This window comes from Ptychodera flava, chromosome 22, assembly GCF_041260155.1.
Source record: "Ptychodera flava strain L36383 chromosome 22, AS_Pfla_20210202, whole genome shotgun sequence".
Lineage (NCBI taxonomy): Eukaryota > Metazoa > Hemichordata > Enteropneusta > Ptychoderidae > Ptychodera > Ptychodera flava.
Window position 1 is genome coordinate 18,575,380 of NC_091949.1, and position 16,910 is coordinate 18,592,289.

At 36.9% G+C, this 16,910-nt stretch overlaps 1 protein-coding gene across 5 annotated transcripts in view; it reads left to right on the forward strand.

Moving 5' to 3' along the window:
- Nucleotides 1-16,637, forward strand: part of LOC139122868 (plasminogen-like) — a 35,637-nt gene extending 19,000 nt beyond the window's left edge. For 4 of the 5 annotated variants that reach the window (XM_070688688.1, XM_070688690.1, XM_070688691.1 and 1 more), the window contains 15 exons: nt 238-369; nt 1,469-1,639; nt 2,161-2,209; nt 2,974-3,044; nt 3,664-3,915; nt 4,680-4,802; nt 5,573-5,735; nt 6,009-6,187; nt 8,635-8,784; nt 10,125-10,355; nt 10,845-11,004; nt 12,552-12,742; nt 13,305-13,494; nt 14,975-15,246; nt 16,052-16,637. In XM_070688688.1, coding sequence (XP_070544789.1) covers nt 238-369; nt 1,469-1,639; nt 2,161-2,209; nt 2,974-3,044; nt 3,664-3,915; nt 4,680-4,802; nt 5,573-5,735; nt 6,009-6,187; nt 8,635-8,784; nt 10,125-10,355; nt 10,845-11,004; nt 12,552-12,742; nt 13,305-13,494; nt 14,975-15,246; nt 16,052-16,368 — 2,651 coding nt within the window. In that variant the 3' untranslated portion in view covers nt 16,369-16,637. Of the gene's footprint in view, nt 1-237; nt 370-1,468; nt 1,640-2,160; nt 2,210-2,973; nt 3,045-3,663; nt 3,916-4,679; nt 4,803-5,572; nt 5,736-6,008; nt 6,188-8,634; nt 8,785-10,124; nt 10,356-10,844; nt 11,533-11,583; nt 12,743-13,304; nt 13,495-14,974; nt 15,247-16,051 lie in introns of all 5 variants that reach the window. The other variant, XR_011549544.1, reaches the window with a different exon arrangement.
- The last annotated feature ends 273 nt before the right edge of the window (nt 16,638-16,910 follow it).

The following is a 16,910-nucleotide window of genomic DNA, read 5'->3' on the forward strand; positions in this document are numbered from 1 at the left end:
CTGTTATCAAGAAACTAATTGGGCTAGTGATGATGCAAACATCCACTACATCTCACTTGTATGCAGGCATTAATTTCTACTCTGCACACTGGTAAATAAACATTAACGATATCAAAAAGGTTCATAGTATGCATCAGACAGCTAGCTTGCAATCTCATTGCCTAATGAAGATGATGATTTCATCAAGATCCAATGAATGTAAAGATAGTGATATACATGTGTATTGTTATCCTACAGAAAATTGCTACAATGGCAATGGAGATGCATACCGAGGTGAAGTATCCATCACCACTGATGGAGGGTCTTGTGCCAACTGGGATAGCGTGTCAGGGCTTGTTGCTGTTACTGCAGAAACCTTTCCAAACTCAGGTATATGATAACCATTATTCTTGTTTTCTGTGATGTAGTTTCTTATTTTAAGAATACCCTACGATTTTGAAACAAGGAATTATTTGTTTTATTTCTATATTCATTCATGGGAATTCTGGATAATTTTAATAATTCATATAAAGTGATTGTGGGTCAGGGACAGATCTACCACTTGTTGCATCTATTTCAAAGCTCTGGGAGTAAGAAAAATGTTCACCATCTTAGTTTTTCGATAATTGAAAATGTTATGTTTGATAGCAGCCATTTTTAATTTCAAATGTCAGTAAATATTAGCTAGTACCAAACTTTGCCCAGTGACCCCTGATTTTTATTCTCGATTTGGTAAGAGATTTGTTGAAAGTTTCATTGAGGAGTTTGAGCAAAAACGTTTGAGTCTTTCACTGTCGAGATGCATACTACCTTCATAGACAGAGCAGTTTTTCCAACTCTGCAGCTCATATAAATTCTAGGCTCCATCGATTGTCCAAACATCTTGAACCTTCACTATATCATTGAGAAATAATATTTGTATCAATATAAAATGGAGAAATGTACGTGTTCAAGATTAGTGTGATGGTGAAACATGTATAGATGCGGAAAATGTTTTGCAAAAAGTAATTACAAGATAAAAATTCATATCACAAAATGGCCACAACTGAATGATGAACTGAATTTTATATACCTCACAACTTATTATATTTTTTCATATGCTTTAAATTTATCTAAATGTAACTCTTGTGTTCATGTTGTTTAGTTTTCCGTTTAGCTGAACTTGTCTTTTTATTTATATATGTTTTCGAAAATTAAAAAAAACAAATAACAAAAAAATGTGTAAAATATAGTCTAACGGTGATATTTGTAATGCCTTAAAGGCCTTATTGGTGATCCCTCAGATCGATTTTGTTCTAGTCTGTAAGAGGATTATGGAGGTATGATAGTCTTTTGTTTTCCATTGAAATTGTAATCTTGCCGGTAAATTTTCTGATGAGAAAATCTGGCGACAGCACAGAACTTTAGGTATATTGTATTTATTAGGACTTTATGAAAAGAATACTTCCCAACCATTGTACTTTTCTCAACTTCTTTTATTTTTGAACAGGTTTGGGCGACCATAACTACTGCCGTAATCCTGACAATGACAGGAAGCCATGGTGCTATGTAATGAATGATGATGATGAGCTTACAGGTTTTGAATACTGTGCAATTCGTCCTTGTGAGGGTGGTTACAAATCCACTCCACAGCCAACTACTACTGTGAAAACAACACCAGGTAAATTATTTTTAATCGAATGTTAAAATAAAATATATAAAATACCAGTCCTAAGAAAGTGGCTTCTCAAAATCTGTAGACAAATGGATACTGCTGTCCTTTTTAAGCTGCAACTTGAAAAGTTACTGTTTCCTGACCAAAAGAAAATTCCCACCACAAAATTTTCAAAGCCTATCTCTTGCATAGAGACCCCATATTTTGAAGGGCAACATCAGATGACATAACATTGGCAGGATGAATACCAGCAAAGATATGGAAGATTTATCCATTTATCAACTTCTAAGATGTAATTTATTGAGTAATTAACATGTTGACTGGCCACAAACGTGCATTTCTATTTAAAAAAGTCACTCATAAATTTGTTTTGTAACAAGAGTTAAGTTTTCCGTTGGTCTAACGAAGTCCCCAGTTTCAGAACTTGTGTGTCAAGTATTCAAACTAAGACTGCCTATCCATCGTAATAATAATGTTGGAAGGAGCATGGGCTTCGAAAAAATGTAAATCTATCCATTTGATTTCAGCAACTGTCACTTGCAGCTCAGAAGAGTTTACTTGTCAAAACCCAGAAAGGTAAGTACAAAATGTTTGAAATCGCAGAAAAATATTCCATCCATTCCTCAAATCTGATTAACAATGTGAAATAATTTCTTCAAACCCCATACTGTTATAGAAAACAGCATCAATGATACTACTCCCAATCACTCTGAATGTATTGGAGTTTCATGTTCCAAATTTTTGAAAGATCCAAGAGAAATGTTTTCATACTAGATGTTTTGTACAAAAAAGAGAAACCTGGCCAAGAAAAGTTATATTAATTTCAACACTTTACAAAAATTTTTATTTAGGTAAGCTTGAACAACTTAAATTCGAAAGCTACTAAACAGGTAGTCTCAGGATATTTTGACTAACCATGAGAAAATTGGCTCAACAAAAGTACATATCAACATTTTGTCATTTGAACAACCTAAATGAGATCATTGCTTGGAGCTACAAATTACTGTTCAAAGCTGCAAGACTAGCAGCTTTGAGAGATCTTTTACAGTCTGATAAAAGATGTAACACAATTATCAGAAGTTACATAGGCAAACTATGCAAAATCAAACAAAGATATCAAAAGGATAATTTAAAAGCAACTGAGCCAGCATTTCTTTAATTCTGAATTTTTGGCCTGTTTCACATTTCGGTCAAATCAACTGCACATTTAAGACTAATATTCATGTTAAAAAAATCATCACTACTTACAGTGGTAAAACTCTTTCATCCAATTTACAGTCTTTTGCCTCATATCTTGACAAAATTGCTTTTTCCTACACTTGTTGAATGCTTTGTTTCAGTTGTGTTCCATTGACATGGCAATGCGATGGTGAGGAAGATTGTGCTGATGGCTCAGATGAAACAGATTGTAGTATGTATCTCAAAGTCCATTTGATTCATTGTGATAGTATGATTTTAATACTTCTGCTTGTAAGCCTAAAGTTTTGTGTTATCTATGTATTTGATTCAACTATAAATCAATTACCTTTCCATAATTTTAGCCAAGCTGAATTCTGCCTTCTTGGTTCTTACATTTTGTGACAAGATACACTTTTCTAACAGATACAGATAACTATCAAGAACAACAGAATTTTGCGTGCGCAAAAAAAAGATGTACAGAATGCCCGCTCTGTAACATCTACTACTTCCAGGTGCCCTAACCCCCATGTGCTGATGGGCAGTGCATTCTGCAGCTGCAGCTGCACGGTCACTGTTGAAACGTTTCAAGTGACCCATTGGACGATTGCCAGAATGTCTTGCACTCTGTGGGTGTAGTGCAAAGGCTATCTAGACGTTTTTCAGCTACTTGGTAGTGTTTTATATCTGAGGTTGCCTCAAAAAATGATTTAAAAAATAACAAAAATTGTTCTGAAAAGACAATTACTGTGATGTGACCTACTAATGTAAATGGAGTAACCTTCAGACTCATCACAAATTTATATATATTATTATGATTTGAGGAAATAAAACTCAGTCCGTTTTCATTACAGCAAGTCCTCTGGAAGACTTCAGACTGATCCCCGATAAAGCTCTGCTCCAGAATGAAGCAGGTTACCATGAGCTGACTCCGGAACAGTGTGCAAAGAAGTGCATTGAAGAAATGTCTTTCATTTGTCGCTCATTTGATTACAACAAAGTAACAAGGGACTGTGATCTCAGCAGCAAAAATCGTGCACAAACTGGTGGCTTAGAGACTGTTAGTGGTGATCCTTACGATCATTATGAGAGAATTTCACAGACAGGCAAGTTATAATGTTTGCTTATAGTGTTGGGTTAATATGAACTTATAATATTTGTTCCTTACATGTGCTAAATTTTGCATGAGCTGGTCATTGTGGTTAAGGAATAAATCAATGTTGAGGGAGATAGCAGCAAATGTCTAAGTAGCTGTGGTCATTCAGAATATAAAATTCAGAAATAAAAGGTTTAAAGGGAGGCTGTCATTATCGAACTGTGCCTGGACAACTTTCTTGTTTACAGAAAATGTATTTCATGCATGGCATCTAGATGCATCACGTCAACATAGCTGTACCATTTAAATTTTACGATATTCATTGTTAACAAACATGTTTTAACTTTCATCAATTGCCAACATACCGTAGATGCAGTTAACTTCGGTTGTAGAGGTCCCTGGCAACTTTTGAGAGGAGTCTGACGACAGCCTCCCTTTAACTTTGACGATTCAAATGTTATTTCAATGTAACTGAAATGATGACTGTGTATCCTGTCATACATTACCTTGCAGCAAAGAAAATAGTTTGAATCTTCTATTTGTAACTTCAGTATGAGATTGATACATTGAGCCTGAAAGTTTGCTCAAAACTTGTTTTTCTTCACTCGTCTTGGCACTGGTTACGCCGTGCCCTAATCTTTGCAACAATAACATGGTATATCAGAGATTATTTCACCTTATTTCCAAACCAAATTTAGTATTGTTACAACATTGGATCATCGTTGCATATTATACCTTCCATAACATATGATATACTGATGGTGTTACTTTCAGCTAGTTGTGAGGATCTGGCTGGAGGACCATACCATCCTTGTCCAAGTGGTCGATGTATTCTTCAAGACTGGCTGTGTGATGGAGACAATGACTGTGGAGACTTCACTGATGAACAAAATTGTGGTAAGCTTGGGTTCTTTGAAAACCATAAAGGAGATGCCAGTGTGACTGAGCAGGGATAAGCAAATCCTTGTATGATAGTTATGTATAGGTATACAGGTTTACCATGTATTTCTTTTTGCATTAGCTGGTTTGACATATACAGGAATTGTAAACATTGGTTGAATCATAATAAAGAATAAGATAAGGGGGCAGGAAGTACATATAAAGGATAGTGGATGGTGGAGTTGAGTGAGAGGAACTGAGGATGGTGTAGACAGTTATAATAAACACAGGGGAGAACAGAAACAGATGGACAAAAGAGAAACAGGAAAACAACAGTTGAGTCAGATAAGAGGATAGGAGAGGAATATTGACTCTTATGGGAGTTAAGAAGACCTACCTTTCATTGGTGTGAGGGTATGAGGAATTGATGGCAGTGTTAAGCAGACCAGAGGAAGATGGTTTGGATGAAGTTGAAATTTTTTAGGAAGAAGTGGGAAATAGGAGGATCGGGAAAAGATTACTGTGGGAGTTAAGAGTAATTAAGGAAACCAATAACCAGTATTAGAGTTGAATGGCTGAAATGAATAAAATATTTGTAGAGCTCAGAAGGGAGATGTAAGAATGTTTTGGCCACAGGGGAGTAAAATCAGTCTATTGCAATGACAATGATATTTCAGAAGCTGGCCCAACTTTTGTCGTTTAAATTTATAACATAGTTATGAAGTTGAAACCTAGGTAAACGAGTACATAATTTCACTTAATAATATTTAATAATTGTTCTTCTTCAGGCACTGTTGAACCTATACCAGTTCAAGTACGACTTGCAGATGGTTCATCACCAAATGAGGGCCGTGTTGAGGTCTTCTACACCGGAGTGTGGGGAATCATCTGCGATGACCAGTGGGACATCAATGATGCTCATGTTGTCTGCAAGCAAATAGGTTATTCAAGGTACATAATCACACCTGACGCATCTGGAAAAATTAGTGTTAAATTTGATCTGATATGAAATTTACTGGTGTAAAACAATGAGAGTGATTCACTTGTTTGATGATTGCCTTCAGCATCAAAGGAAATTGTCATGCACATACTCTCTGTGAGAGGAAAATTTTTCTTTAAAAAAAAACAAAGAAAGGCAAGGCCTCCCAAACTAAAATTTTACAACATATCAGTCAAGAGGACATAGGTGAAATAATAGTGACATAGAATAAATTTCACTTCCAGAGGCGCTATGTCATCCATTGGCAATGCAGCATTTGGTTATGGAAACGGAGTATTTTTACTGGATGATGTGGAATGTAGTGGACTGGAGGAGAACATTGCAGATTGTGCTCACAGTGGGTGGGCAACACACAACTGTGCCCAAGATGAAGCTGCTGGAGTGGTATGTCTACCAGATGACAGTAAGTCAATGTACATTGTGTCTTTGCTAATCCCTTGCTATGCCTGTACTTGGATTACTCTTTCCATTCATCTGCAATCATTTCTTAGACATGGCAGGGCAATTTTATTCAAACATGGCTCACTAATAAGTGGTGTGGAGTACATATGATCTTCTTTACAGTATAACTTCAATGCAAAGGGTACCATGGTATTTCAATGTTAGGTCTGCTTTATGTCTGGTTTGATGCCTGAGGCAAGTTGTCTAGCAAGGCTAAGCACCCTCTACAACTTTTGCATTATGCATTATAAGTAAAATGATGAAATCAAGCGTGCATAGGGACCCTTCATGAGGAACTCCAAAACTGGACAAATAAAAAGAAATGTCTAAATAGCTCAAGCAAAACCAACAATTCCAGAAAGCGCCTTTGCAGGCCCTCTGAAACAAATAGCATGCATAAAGCAATACCATCCATGCAATTTTTGTGACAGACCCTAGATGTGCCCAAATAATTTTGTTAGAACTCAGTAGAACATGAATTTGAATGTCAGTCTGAAGTGATGCATTTATCGTACAATCTTCTTTCATATATTTGGAAATGTTTGAATCTGTCTGCAGACATGGCTGCATTGAGTTGATTTTAGAGAAATAAATTTTATTTTAATGATTTATAATAAACCACTGCAATAATAAAGTACAGTGTTCCCTAGTTTTACCATTAGCCCTAAAACTATGATCTGTAGGTTCAGAAGCCCAAGGTTGTGATATGTAGAGGTAATGTACACATGTCACAAGAAAAACAAATTCATGCATTGCCAATTAAATCAAGATTCTCAGGATTTGGTTTACCACTACTAAAAATGAATTAACTCTTATCATTTGTTGAAACCTGGTATGCATGTACACAACCTTACTTAAGTGTCTCCAAATTGTTGAAATTTTTATATTTGCATTTTGTGGGCAGTTTTTCCATTTTTGGTCAAAAAATCTTTTTCTTTGAAATCACATCTTCAATTGCTTTGAAATTGTGTGTGTTTGTTCTTTGGATAAACTTAAATGAGTATGTTCAAATTGTGATAAAACATGCCAAATACAACACATTCTTGAATTCTCTGGTTGAAATGCAGAAACTTGAGAACCACTGCACATTACACCTTTATATTTGGTGCAGTGCATGCTAAACTGTAAGTGGGAATTTGCCAGAATGAAGTTATCATTTGCAAGAAGTATCCTAAATAAAAAAATGAGCAGCAAAAGAATAAACTTTGTGAAGATGTTAGGAACTGTCAGTCACAATTTTTACATGTAGGTGATGTTTTTAAAGAAACACAACCAACGACTTCAGTCAAAAATTATGTTTCTTTAACCTGAGTGGACAGTTCTGCTGGCGGATATTTACTTGTCCCCCGAGTCTGTCTGATAGCTCAGTAAAAAGCTTCGTGCTTTTCTGATTACTATATATGTGTGTACTGTGTCTGTGTGTCATCTGCTCCATGCACACTGTGTTGCTCGGTCGCGCACAGAATTGTAACATCCTATTCGTGCGGTTACTGTGACCAACTCTTTTTGTTGGAAGTGGTGGCCGACTGGTTTTGTGTGAGGCCTTGCAACTGGGCGATGTTGCTGTGAGTGTGTGGGGTTCGAATCCCGTTTGGGTTATAGTAAAAATTTATGTTTCCATGCAAATAGCATGTTGGTCTTTTTTTATAATATTTCTGTTTGATGAACTACCAAATATTGTTTATATTAATTCCATGTAATACAATATCACAAAACATGATCTTTACTTTGGTATGGTACATTGTATCACTAATTTTGATGTGTCAGGCTGTATGGTGTAGTATATGTGTATGTGTGTCCATTGTAACAACTTTCAACTATTTCATACTTCGCCTTGGTATTTGATGGACTGTGCATCAAAATGTGTTCAAATGCACTTGACATTATGATTATTACAATCTAAGGTCCATAGATGCTATTAAATATCATATGTACACTCACTCTGGCCAGCCACTTTGAACCAAATGTGAGAAGTGTCATTGATGTTACGGTATGTTTTACTTAGTTTCAGCTGAGAAAACATGTTCAACTCTCAGCTGAAATTGTATAAACAGTCACATTGTAGATCATGTGTAATCAACTGTTTATCATACACTGAGTTGTGGCAATGAACTGAAAAGCACTGCATCTGCCGAGCAGCTGTTCTGTTTGAACATAGACCCTCGTTTTTCTCAAGGGTCTATGGTTTGAAAAACGTTTTCCCTGGGCTTTTACTCTGACATGTCTGTAATGATTTCCAAACTTGGTACAAGTACAGCGGGTGTAAGTGAATCCATCTTGTGCGTTGATATACTGCTGAAATGTCGACAACACACTGATGATGTACAAAACAGCATGTTAATCTAAGAAAGGTAGCAATCATAGTCCCTCAAGTCAACTTCTTTTTTCTGTTGTCTATACTTCAACTAGCTGACATTGTCTGTGACTCAGAGCAGTTTGCATGCAGTAGTGGAATGAGATGCATTCCTTCCAACTGGGTTTGTGATGGTGACAATGACTGTGGTGATTCGTCTGATGAGCAGGACTGCAATACTCCAACAGAAGCACCCCCAGTTGAAGGTAAGTAGTTCCCTCTCTATCTCCCCTCCTTTCCATTGTACAGATTGTGTACCCTTAAGTTGACACAGATGAAAGAAATTGACATTTCCTGTAACATGGAGAGGATTATCTTAATCATATTTTTGTTGTCTACAACAGATAAATATGTGGATGTCATATACTGCATACTGCTCTGAAGATAGACTGAAAGAGCTGTTGCTCGCGGGCACTGAGACTCCATGCTAAATAGATGATGTTTTCATGCATAACTTATGTCCTGTTTTTGGTATTAAAATCAACAGTAATTTCTCTGAACCACGTTCCAAAATTGCATATATACTTTGATTCTGAACCTCGATAAAGAATTTTATGTCAGGCTCGGAAAGCGTTTCTGTGTTCACTTTATTTTAGGAAATGAGGCTCTCTATCGTGTTTGATGCTGATTTATATTGCTACTCGCCTAATTAATGCCTATAGCCAGTCGGGCTAGCTCTGGCACCAAAAATAACTTGCCCAGTGTGCTGGTCTTTGAGCTCAGGCTGGTGGATTCGCTCAGCCCTGAAGTGTGACACTGACAAAAAAGAGAATGTTGTCTCCAGTACAAAAACTGTAAAGGGCTGCCTTTGCTTCGTTTTCAGCACACTTATTCCTCGTTCTTCAAAACACTTTCTCACTGCTCTGGTAACATGCACGATCAATCTTTTTGAACGTAAATCACGATTGTTGCTTGGTAGAGTTGTTTGCTCACCATGGATTACAATGTTTTGTCTGCCTATTGTTGTCATCACAGAGGCAAAGTCATATACTAATTTTTGATCATGTGCTTCATTGGCTGCATGGGCATGACATAGACAGCAAAACTGCCAATTATTTCTTGGCGAAATCTGATTAGTTCAATAAGATTCTGTTGCTAGTCAGGAAAGTACAGATGGCATCCAGTCGTAAGAAGGGAGAGTGTAGAGAGCGCCCCCAAGAGAAAGATCTTTCAGTCAACTTGGAAGATAACCTGGAGTGTATTCAGATCATGAGAAACATGCACTTATCCTAAGTCACCTGCTTTGAAAGTATACTTAGCCGGCTATTGAACCACTCTTTTTTAGGAGTGGAGATTTAGGCGAGCGGTTCTCTCTGTGGCCTCTCCGCTAGGCGACTGATGCTGTATGTTGTGGGTTCGAACCCGATTGAAAACTAGCTGTAGTATCACCTACTTTGAAAGTATACTAATAGGACTGTATTGATAAGCATTCTGTTTTCTGTACACCAGTAAGCATTTCTTATGAAAAATACCATACCCCAGTGAAAACATCATAAAATATGTGCTGACAGAATTCAGACAATAATATTCTCTAAAATTTATGCAGGCTGTTCTGTTGAAGTTGACACTGACCGAAAGGGCAATGATCTGAATCAAGGTGAGGAGAATATAGTCTCAAACTCAGCAGAGTGCTGTGAGCTATGCCGCAACACTCTGGGATGTAAGGCTTGGACTTTTGTCAAGGAAGAAGGACCAAGATTTGGTCAGTGTTGGCTAAAAGACAGTGTAGTCCCAGGAATTGTATCCAGTTGCTGTGATTCTGGTTTTGTAACAGAAGGTAAGTTGTCCAGTCATTCACAAACTGTAAGGAAAGTATCGAGCAATGTGAGTGTGTTTTTTACCAGTAGTAATTCTATCGCTTTCAGTATTTACTGACTTGTATAATGGATGACAGGCAAGTTTAAGTTGAGACCACTCCCTATATATTTTATATTACCCTTTTTATGATCAGCTATTATCATCCCTTTAATGTTCACATATAATAGAACTTGCTACATGAAGCAAAACTTTGTAAAGTACCTTTGTTTATCAAAAGCTGACTTTGAGTGACTGTAAATTTACAAAAAGTTTTGATAATGAGTTCTTTTTCTACAAAAGTGTATGGCAATCCCAAATGTTCCCTAACTATTTTAAGAGCAGTTGGTAAAAATTTGCAAATAGCAGAGCAAAGCTTCAGACTGCAACTTTTGAGGTGGCTATGTATGTTCTTTTGTTGATATGACATTTTATCTGAACTTCCACTGAGAGTATCTTTTGTGCATTACAGTGCCGGTACCTGGCAGTCACCCTGAAATCCGATTAGTTGGTGGATCTGGACCCAACCAGGGCAGACTTGAAATACTTTACAATGGAGAGTGGGGTACAGTGTGTGATGACAATTTTGATGAACTTGCTGCCCAAGTAGTTTGCCGTCAACTAGGATTCAGGTAGAGTAAAACTATCGACATACAGTTGAAAGTGGCACGATTCTAGAACTTATTTTCACCAATTGATGCACCGGTAATAATCATCCACCAATGTTTAATCAGTACATGTCTTATCAACAGCACCATTACTAATGAAATCGCACAATTAAAAAACCAGTAAACAACATAATCTTGGAAGAGTGTGAAGAGGCCATGTCTTTACAAACAACACATTAAGAACATGTGGAATTTGTTTTACTTGGCGTATATCCTACATGAAAATATACAAAAAGAAGAAACAAACCATCCTATAGCAAACCACTGAATGAGAGTACAAGGTAATTTTGATGGTACATCTTCCTGCAGTGAGATTAGGGAAACCTGACTTTATGTCTTTGTTTTTGGTGCACTAAGAAAATCATGTTAATAACATGAAAGTTACATTGGATACTGTAGCCTGTACACTTAACATTTCACTTGTGCCAGGATTTCACAAAATCTATGGGCCATTTAATTTCAAGTTCCAAAGACTGATCATTTGTCAACAATGCTAGGCGACTGATGCCGTATGTTGTGGGTTCGAATCTGATTGAAAACTAGCCGTATTTATATCTGAGGAGGGGAGTACAAACACTGTCAGTGGAATTAACTTCAAAGTGTGGTAGAGTAATTGGGTGCAATAGCTTTTTGCAGCCGCCTTAGTATCATACAAATCAGAATGACAACACATCTTCATAGATTGTCAGTTCAAAGATTGAAATGGTCATGCAACATTGAGTCAAAGGTCTGGCCATAAAATCATGCTAAATTTTCTGTGATTTCAGAGTCAAATATGGACTTTCGGTAACCAAATATCATGTATGTATGTAAAAGTTACAAAAAGAGTATGCAAATTTATATTACATCTTGATTATGTATTGTTTGCTTAATTCGTTGGAGAATGTGTTGTCCAATTGATTTTTATTGGCAAGTAAATTGAAAGATGAGAAAAAAATAAAAGGGAACTTTTTCTGTAACTTAAAGTTGTTGGACAGGAACGTTTCTGTAGGCTATAGCATGATACATGTAGTACAGACATTGTGTTCATTCAAGTGGTCAATATGTTGAGGTAATAGTAATGGTGCATGTCAGATTGCTTTTGTGTAGGTGGTGTAACTAATGGTAAACATAGACGAAGATCACAACTATGAGACCTATTCTTCAGAAATCATATTTCTAAAACAAAATTGCAAATTAACCAGGATTACGAACACAATGAGACTATCTCAAGCCTTTAATGTATCCTCATTTTGGATCAGCGAGTCAGAAAAAGTGACCACTCTGTAAGGTTCTTTTGCCAAATGACTGCACTAACAGGTAGCCATTGAGTGCAATTCCTTTAATGTTAAATCTCTCTCACAAGGAACCATTATGAAGAGGTGAACACCCTATAAGAGTGACCGCTACTAAAATACGGTTTGGCTACAATAATAATTGTTACTGAAGGAGAACAACCTAAGATATTAAGAGAATTGAGTAATGTAAATCTATTTGATTCTAACAGGCAACTTTAACAATTCCCTTTACAGTGGTATTTCGAACTTCCATGCCCAAGCCAGCTTTGGTGCTGGGATTGGTCATATCTGGATGGATGATGTTGTCTGTGATGGTTCTGAGAACTACATTGATCAATGTGATCATACTCCATGGGGTGAACACAACTGTGGACACAATGAGGACGTGGGTGTGACTTGCAATGTGCAGCCCCTACCTACCATTGGTAAGGGATTATCACTTTTGTTGACTATTTCAGTAGAATGGCACCTCTTTGGATGTTACTGTGAATGGCTACGCATTAACACAAACTTGTTCTGTCACAAAATCAAGTGTGTCATATGTTAAATGTTCTTCTTTCTGATGCCGGAAATGCTGTAAAATGATCATGGAAGGTCATCAGGGAAATTGGGAAATTTTTGGTTGAGACAATTGCATAGGTGGTAAAATGTGGAACACAGGAAAAGTATGCAGTTTCTCTTATGCTTGTTCTCTAGGGAAACCACTTTGATAGTTTCATTGGTATCTGCTGCTTTCTTGTAATGATTTTTGCCCTTTCAACTGTTGATATGGCACATGCATTATTCTTTTCATTCTAAGCAGCAGTTTAAACCCTTTCACCACCATGGTTTGTCCCAAATCCATGTTTTTCTATGGTAAAGTTGGACCTGTATACAGGGAACTGGGGGTGAAAGGTTTAAGGCTGCATTTCATGAAGTCATTTACTCCTAATCAGCTTTGAGACCTGTTGTTTCTTCATCATCAGATTCTCCATTTTTATCTTGCAGAACCAGGCGTTTGTGGTGTCAAGCCGGATCAACATAATGGTCCACTGCTGCGCATAGTTGGAGGTGAACAAGCAGAGGCTGGAAAGTGGCCATGGCAGGTTGCTCTTCGATTGAAGGGCGAAGGACATTGGTGTGGTGGAACTATTATCAATGAACATTATGTTGTCAGTGCTGCTCATTGCTTTGAGAGGTAACGACATTTGCAGTGGAACCAATTTATGATTTATTTTTGTTTAATTTAAAAAATAATGTGGTCTCCACACTCAAGTATAAATTGCATCATAGAAACATCCATTGCTCCCTTTCCGGCAGTAACAGTTTCCCTATTTCATCAAGCTCTTAGAAAATATGGCTTTTAGTTAGGAATCCTGAGGGATTACTAAATGACTAAACACCATGCTATGGGATTGCCATATGGAGAGTTCTATGAGGGGACACAAATGGGACAATTCCACAAGTGAATATTACCAAATATCACCTGGTCCTGTGTAAATTCAGCATGAGTATCATTTGTAGTGCATGTGATATGACACAAAGTCAAGTGTCTGATGAAACAGCAGTTACATGGACACAGATATGGTGAGGAACAGTGGGTAGTGTTTAGCAATAGTTGATTTATCATATGCTCATGCCCCAAAATTTACAGAATGTGGGAAAAATATTTAATTTGATTGCTCTATAATTACCCCATGCCCTTAATTATGGACATGTGAACAAGCGTCAATCATAACACACTATGATATTGCAAGTGCAGTAAGCTACAAGATGCTTGATTCCTACATTTTTCACCTGACATCACCACCATATAGGAGCAACCGTAACTCCAACAAGAGGGATTATGAATGAGTGAAGGTTCTACAACAGCATCTATGCACCAAAAACATAGCTTTGCATTCAAACACACAAATTCTGGATCATTATTTACATTAAGAGTCACCATGTCAACAGATGACTCCATGCCTTGCTACCTATGAGAACATCAACCGTGCTTACCTGCTGTTTTACTTTTTGCTACATCATGTATTCAACATCAACCATGCTTACCTGCTGTTTTACTTTTTGCTGCAACATGTATTCAAAGTCCCAGAGACTGCAATGGAAAAAGAACACAGTATACTTTCAGTTTTAAGCCACACAAAATGTGCTAATGACCCATAGAGTTTAAAATTTTTGATATGATGAACACGGTAAATAAACAGAAGCAGGCATTTTGTTCAAATTGTGTTAGTTGCTAGTGAAATTTGGAAACACCTTGGAAACTAATGACATATAACATGTACCGTATTGTGTTATCATGGTATTTATGGTAAAATATCACTGCTGCTATTTTTTGCTGACATCTACCAGGAGGAAGCAATTTTGTTATTCGTATACCAGAATATGTTTTCAAATTAATAATCTGATGAGAATTGACAAAATTTCTGCTAAAATGAGAAGTGGGCCCCTGAGATTTACAAGTACAACTCCAATTATCATTTGAACATATCCATCCAAGAAAGGTCATCCCTAGAAGTCTAATGGAATAGACATGAAAGCTATTGGTCATAGAAATTGATGTTAAAGGACAACAGTCAATCTGTTACAGCCTGGTGATTTTAATCACTTCTTGAAAACAAACTAAAAGGGAAATTGTATTAAAACTTGTTTTTTTATTTTCATGTCTCCCAAAGGTATGGCAAAGACAGCATCACTGTTCGTGCTGGCGACCACAACAATGAAATATTTGAGGGCCGGGAACAAGAATTTGATATTGAGTGTCTTCACATGCACGAGGAGTACGATTCAGAGTCAACCAATAATGACATCGTCCTCTTGAAGCTTCAGCCCAAAAATGGCCGTGGCATAGTCTTTAATGAGTTTACATCAGCTGCATGCCTGCCAACAGAGCATGATCAGTTTGGTACTGGTCATGAATGTTGGACATCTGGATGGGGAAGCACAGGTATACTGTTAGGAACTTACATACAATTTGGTCATGCAGGATGATTCAATGGCGTATTTTTGTTGATATCAAGTCAGGGAGGTGGAGTATTGATAGAAGGTTATGATACCACCTTTTTCAATGAGAAATTTTCTATAGGAAGACAGCCAGCAACTCTCTGGTCAACTTGTCTTTTGTCCAGTTTGTTATGAATACACTAATTTGTATGTATGTATGGTTTTAGAACATCATGTCATACCAAGGGTCTAGTATATGGAGAATGTTTGCATACAATAATAATTGACAAACGAGGCAACAAATGCACAGAGAGCAAAAATAGTCAAAATAATACATGAAAGAAAGATATAGTTTTTAAATAAAAAAGCGATGTCAGGTGATTGAAAAAGAGTGTTTCTGTGTGTGTGTGTGTATTTATATGTGTGTATTAATATACCAGTATGCCTTTCGGTATGTGTATGCGTATGTTGTGTGTATGTTATGTATGAATGAACATATGTATATTTGTAGTTGTCTATCTTTGTACATATGTCTTTGCAAAATAATTTTTAATGTTGTAGTTCCTTTGGGCAAAATGAAAATTTAGTTTTGTGGGTCAGTTTAATGGCCAGTCCTGTATACAAGTCCATCTGTCCGGCCAATAAAATATCTTAAAGTAAGAATTAAGAGACTTTTTTCTTGACCTCAAACCTCTGACTTTTTGTCACACCTGATGTTTGTAGGTGTGCATGCTCTGATGTTGGTCTGTTTTGAAATGCTGCACCAGAAAGAGTAAGTCACTACTATTGTAATCTCCATCTTACCACAGGTACTGAATATCCAGCTATATTGCGGGAGGCTCTGACCCCAATTATAGATGTCGAACTGTGTAATCGTCCAACAGGATATGACGGTAAAGTTACAGATAAGATGTTGTGTGCTGGATTTATGCGTGGTGGCACCGACTCCTGCCAAGGTGACAGCGGCGGTCCTCTAGTCTGTGAAAAGAATGGTGTCTGGACACTATGGGGAGTCACCTCATGGGGATACGGTTGTGCCAGAGCCAACTTTCCAGGTGTCTACACGAGGGTGACGGAATTCACACAATGGATAAACAACAAAATGGCAGTTAACATTTGCAACTGATCTTTGGGTCAAAAATTTTCAGCACTACCGACATCTAAGATAGCCAAGTTTTTAGATTACTTATTTGTATCTGCAGTAACATTTGAAATGTATCTCGTGATCACATCAGTAAAACATCACAATTCTGAATACCTCAGAGGTTTATATCAGCCTTGGACTATTGGCAATGTCATATTTTCTTGAAAGTATTAGATACATATAATTCCAACAAAAGATTGTCTTTTTACTCTTTTGTATCATTAAAGCAGTAATAGAAGTATTGAAAATTAGATTTTGTATGATTTTGAGTGTTTTATTCTGTGCCTAGCCCATCATCAAGACATCTTATGGTTTTATTAGCTACTATAGACTATAGTCTATAGAAGCTATTGGGATGGGTATCCGTCCGGCGTCTGTCATCAGTCTGTATGTATGTATGCATGTATGTCCGTTTGTGAGGCGTCCGTCCACTCAAATATCTTGAGAACCACACTTACTGATTCGATATTTGTTGTGTAGATGAAAAATATGATTTTGAGAGACTATTTTTTTAATTTTTTGAT